At 40.2% G+C, this 6,066-nt stretch overlaps 1 protein-coding gene across 1 annotated transcript in view; it reads left to right on the forward strand.

Annotated features, from left to right (window-relative positions):
• Window positions 1-2,125, forward strand: part of gfra4a (GDNF family receptor alpha 4a) — a 108,428-nt gene extending 106,303 nt beyond the window's left edge. The window contains exon 7 of the mRNA XM_069724243.1: window positions 1,932-2,125. Coding sequence (XP_069580344.1) covers window positions 1,932-2,110 — 179 coding nt within the window. The 3' untranslated portion in view covers window positions 2,111-2,125. The remainder of the gene's footprint in view (window positions 1-1,931) is intronic.
• The last annotated feature ends 3,941 nt before the right edge of the window (window positions 2,126-6,066 follow it).

The raw sequence follows: 6,066 nt of genomic DNA on the forward strand, positions 1-6,066 counted from the left end.
ATAACTTATTTAAATTTATTCCCAAGGTATGAAAAACATGTTGCACATTTGTAGGCAGTTTCTTGAATTTGTACAATCTAAACTACCATTATCCAGATTGCCTTTCTGCAGATGGAACATTCACTGCTGTTTCATGGACAGTTTGTACTTTTCTCTTTACCTACAGTGCATCACTTTCTGCGAGCAGAAAATAATTTACATACTTGAATTTTAAAACTTTGAGAAGCAAACTCTGGTCACACCTTACCTGTTTTCAGTACCATGCCGTGATTTTGGTTGATAAGAAAATGTGCTTTTATTCTAAAATGTTGCCAAATGCTGTTTGCAATTTACGCTTCTTATTTAATTCAGTCATTCAGCAGCCTGGTGACTCACTATGTGAAAAGTTGACCATGTTGTAATTACCGTCCCCCACTTTGTAATTATAAAGTGACCAATCACAGTGAAAAGAGTCATGCAGGAGAAAAGCAAGAGAACACTTGAGATGATGACTCGCGTGAAAAAGACCAAGGTTTTGCTGTTTAGCACCGAGATGACAAGAACAGTGTTTATCAGTCTTCCAGTCATGTCTCTTTAAAGGTTCCTAGTTTTACACTTTTCCCATGTTTGTTTTTTTCTGTATTTTTGGAGCTTTTAGAACCAAAAAACATCTTGATATAGTCTTACATCTCTCCTGAATTTTGCTGTGGAGTTCTACAAAAAAAAGGTTGTTTTATGTTTGTGTCTTTAAGGTGAATTGATATGAATGACTTTGTTCTGATAGGCTGACTTTTTTCTGAGTGACACAGATAGGCTGACCACAGGTTTTCTTTGGTCTTGTATCTTGCTAGCTCGTCCACTGAATGACCACTCAGTGCCTTTTTTTTCCCAGATAAAAGATTGCACATTAGGCCCTGCAGCGAGTTGACATGGGTGTGAGTTTGTGAACTCACAGTGACATCAAAAACTCAAAAAAAGGGAATCCCAAAGGGCTTGTCCAAATGCCACGGTTGCTAAATGGAGGCTGTGTGCATGTTTTTAATCTTTCACAGTATTTGTATAGCACTTTGACCTGCTTTATAATAAAAGAAAAACCACAAGGAAATTCAATTCAATTCAATTCAACTTTATTTATATCGCGCCAAATCACAACATAGGTTATTTCATGGCACTTAACACATTAAAGTCCTTACAGCAAGACATTACAATATTATACAGAGAAACCCAACAATTCAACAATTCCCACATAAGCTAGGAGGGGGAAAAAAACTCCTCTTTACGGGAGAAAAACCTCCAACAGAGGGAAGGAAAAACTCCCTCTTAACAGGAAGAAACCTCCGACAGAACCAGGCTCAGGGGTGGGCGGCCATCTGCCTCGACCGGTTGGGGCGAGAGGAGAGCAGAGAGAGAAAAGGACAGCATGGAGATAGAAGAGAAGAACTGTTGGTGGAGACGACAAGCGCAGGGCCGAGACGTGCAGCTCCATGACGGGACATCTGCAAAAGAAAGAAGAGAAACTACGCGAGCGAGGGAACTGAATGGAGACAACAGACAGTAAGAAAAAGCTATGGGAGAGAAAAGGATGGTGAGGTATGAGTCAGTTAAAGAGTAGGAGGAAAGAAAAGAAGCTCAGCGTGTAACGAGGTCCCCCAGCAGCCTCGGCCTATAACAGCATAACTAAGGGTTGGTTCAGGTCTACCTGAGCCAGCCCTAACTATAGGCTTCATCAAAAAGGAATGTTTTGAGTCTAATCTTAAAGCTAGAGAGGGTTTCTGCCCCTCGAACACAAACTGGGAGCTGGTTGGTTCCACAGGAGAGGAGCCTGAAAACTGAAGGCTCTGCCTCCCATTCTACTTCTGTAAACTCTAGGAACCACAAGCAGACCAGCAAAATCAGAATTTATACAATATTGGATTCTTAAAAGCAATTTCTCTGCTGCTCTTGTGTTCCAGAAAATGCCATTCTGGCCTTCGGAAATGGGTCGGATGTGAAGACGGGTGCCAGTCAGCCCGGGATGCCCAGTCCAGCAATGGACAGCCAGAGCCCCCACTTGGCAACCACCGTCGCGGGTATCTCTATGGAAACAGAGCAGAACATTCTGCGAGCACAGATACCTACTCAGGTGAGATGAGATGGAAGACTGAAAATGTAGTGTGCAACCTTTTACAAACAAAGAGCCACTAATGGAGACAGCCTCACTCGGAATTGGGTCATCCAGCTACAGACAACTTGGCGTGTTTGTTTTAACCTCGGGGGAGCAGCAGATGGATGGAATTTACCGAATTCAGACAGCATCAGGTACATAGTAACACAAAAGTTGAGAAGAAGGAAACTGAAGCTGTGTCTATTAGCACATTCGTGTGCAAAATCTACATGTAGCTATTTTATTTGACCGTCCAAATTGTAGGTATCCAGAGTAAGGCTGTCACAATACCAAGGGTTTGGTAGTCTGTACCAATACCACCTCAAATCTACAATTCTAGATACCAGGACAAAGAAATTATCTAATGAAATAAGTTTTTTGCAGCCTTGATTGTTTATCCCAAAATTAAATTTTCACAGAAGAATAGGATTGACCCTTCAAGTAATATAAAACAGACTGTAAAAATAAGGGCTATACAGGCTATATAACATTCAAAATATTAAAAAGTCATACTATAGCATGTAGTCTAAAATATGGAAAAAATGTCATACTATAGCATGTCGTCCAAAAAGTGATAAAATACTCATACTTTGGACGACATGCTATAGTATGACTTTTTTTTTAATCATATTTTGGACGACATTAAAGAAGTATGACATTTTTGTTCTATTTCTGACGACATGCTATTAGTATGACTTTCGTTCAAGCCTTGGGAAGGATGACATTAACATCTTAGATGAAAAGCCATGTCAAGGGTAAGAATTGAACCTGGAAGCAACAACACTAACCACTGCACCACTGTGCTTTCTCACGTAAAATGTTTCAAAGTCATATACAGTGCATCCGGAAAGTATTCACAGCGCTTGACTTATTCCACATTTTGTTATATTACAGCCTTATTCCAAAATGGATTAAATTCATTTTTTTCCCTCAAAATTCTGCACGCAATATCCCATAATGACAAAGTGAAAATAGTTTGTTTAAAAGTTTTGCAAATCTATTAAAAATAAAGAATGAAAATATAACACGTATATAAGTATTCATAGCCTTTGCTCAATAAAGCACCTTTGGCAGAAATTACAGCCTTTAAGTCTTTTTGAGTATGATGCTACAAGCTTGGCAAACCTATTCTTGGGCAGTTTCTCCCATTCTTCTTTGCAGGACCTCTAAAGCTCCATCAGGTTGGATGGGGAGCGTCGGTGCACAGCCATTTTCAGATCTCTCCAGAGATGTTCAATCGGGTTCAAGTCTGGGCTCTGCCTGGGCCTCTCAAGGACATTCACAGAGTTGTCCCGAAGCCATTCCTTTGTTATCTTGGCTGTGTTTTTAGGGTCGTTGTCCTGTTGGAAGATGAACCTTCGCCCCAGTCTGAGGTCCAGAGCGCTCTGGAGAAGGTTTTCATCATGGATGTCTCTGTACATTGCTGCATTCATCTTTCCCTCGATCCTGACTAGTCTCCCAGTTCCTGCCGCTGAAAAACATCCCCACAGCATGATGCTGCCACCACCATGCTTCACTGTAGAGATGGTATTGGCCAGGTGATGAGCGGTGCCTGGTTTCCTCCAGACATGACGCTTGGCATTCAGGGCAAATAGTTCAATCTTTGTTTCATCAGACCAGAGAATTTAGTTTCTCATGGTCTGACAGGTGCCTTTTGGTAAACTCCAGGCAGGCTGTCATGTGCCTTTTACTGAGGAGTGGCTTCCGTCTGGCCACTCTACCATACAAGCCTGCTTGGTGGAGTGCTGCAGAGATGGTTGTCCTTCTGGAAGGTTCTTCTATCTTCACAGAGCAACGTTGGAGCTCTGTCAGAGTGACCATCGGGTTCTTGGTCACCTCCCTGACTAAGGCCCTTCTCCCCTGATTGCTCAGTTTGGCTGGGCGGCCAACTCTAGGAAGAGTCCTGGTGGTTCCAAACTTCTTCCATTTATGGATGATGGAGGCCACTGTGCTCATTGGGACCTTCAATGCTGCAGAAATTTTTCTGTACCCTTCCCCAGATCTGTGCCCCGATACAATCCTGTCTCGGAGGTCTACAGACAATTCCTTGGACTTCATGGCTTGGTTTGTGCTCTGACATGCACTGTCAACTTTGGGACCTTATATAGACAGTGTGTGTCTTTCCAAATCATGTCCAATCAAGTTGTAGAAACATCTCAAGGATGATCAGTGGAAACAGGATGTACCTGAGCTCAATTTTGAGTGTAATGGCAAAGGCTGTGAATACTTATGTACATGTGATTTTTTTCGTTTTTGATTTTTAATAGATTTGCAAAAATTTCATTTTTTTTTATTTCACATTGTCCTTATGGGGTATTGTGTGTAGAATTTTGAGGGAAAAAATGAATTTAATCCATTTTGGAATAAGGCTGTAATATAACAAAATGTGGAAAAGTGAAGCGCTGTGACGACTTTCCGGATGCACTGTAAGTTAAAAAGTCAGACAAACATGCAATAAAGGCAGTACAACTTTGCAGTTGCTAGCGTTGTCATCTCACAATCAGGAAGTACTCGGTTCAATCAGCATGCCATCTAAAATGTGATAAAAAAAAAGTCACACTATAGCATGTCGTCCGAAATATGACAAAAAAGTCATACTTATAGCATGTCTTCTGAAATATAAATGTAAAAGTCATACAATGTATGTGATAAAAAAAAAAGTTATACTATAGTATGACATGTCCTCCAAAAAGTGCTAAAGAAGTCCTTATTCCTGCAAAACTAATGACCAGAAAGTAAAGTTAATATGGATGACTAACTTATGCATGTTGTCCATAATGTAAAACATTACATTCAAGCAAGAACATGCAATCCTCCACACTAAGTTCCAGACCCCATATCGAACCCAGGAGCTCCTGATTGTGAGATGACAACACTGGCTTGAAACTTCAACATTTTTGATGACTGTTGCATGCTTGTCTGACTTATATAACTTTTAAACATGTTGAGGAAGAGTGATCTATGATGCAGTGGTTGGTGTTGTTGCCTCCCATTCAGAAAGTTCCAGGTTTGAGACTCGCTGGGGAAAGGATCAAAAGATGAAAAGGACTACATGATGTTTGTTTTACATCATGGACTATATGCATGATAACAATCATAAGTTAGTTGTCCATATTTTGGACAACATATTTTAATTTACTTATTACCTATGCAGGAACATGCAAATTCCACATAGAAAGTCCGAGGCAGGGATCGAAACACAGACCTTTAGACTGTGAGACGACAACGCTGACAACTGCACTGTTGTGTTGCCTGACATAATTTAAATGGAAGTCATATTTATAGCATATCGTCCCAAATGTGATCAAAAAGTAATATTATAGCATATCATCCAAAATATGATAATGAAGTCATACTATAGCATGTCGTCTAAAATATGATCAAAAAGTCATACTATAGCATGTCGTCAAAAATATGACCAAAAAGTCATACTATAGCATGTCGTACGAAATATGACCAAAAAGTCACACTATAGCATGTCGTCTAAAATATGACAAAAAGTCACACGAGAGCATGATATATTTCCTTCAAATTTCTGACGACATGCTATAGTATGACTTTTTGAATCATATTGTAGACGACATGCTATAGTATGACATTTTGGTCATATTGTAGACGACATGCTATAGTATGACATTTTGGTCATATTTTAGACGACATGCTATAAGTATGACTTCCGTTCATGTCATGGAAGCTAACACAGTGGTGCAGCTGTCAGAGTTGTTGTCTCTCAGTTGGAAGGTACCGGGTTCGATTCCCGTCTATACCTTTCAACATGAATTCCTTATTCCTGCAAAACCAATGACCAGAAAGTAAAGTTTGTCGTCCATAATAAGGATGACTAACTTATGCATGTTGTCCATAATGTAAAACATTACATTCAAGGAAGAACATGCAATCCTCCACACGAAGTTCCAGACCCCCTATCGAACCCAGAAGCTCCT

This window comes from Brachyistius frenatus, unplaced genomic scaffold, assembly GCF_029030835.1.
Source record: "Brachyistius frenatus isolate BFR_SWC_R1_liver_20210118 unplaced genomic scaffold, ASM2903083v1 Contig_367, whole genome shotgun sequence".
NCBI classification, from domain to species: Eukaryota; Metazoa; Chordata; class Actinopteri; family Embiotocidae; genus Brachyistius; species Brachyistius frenatus.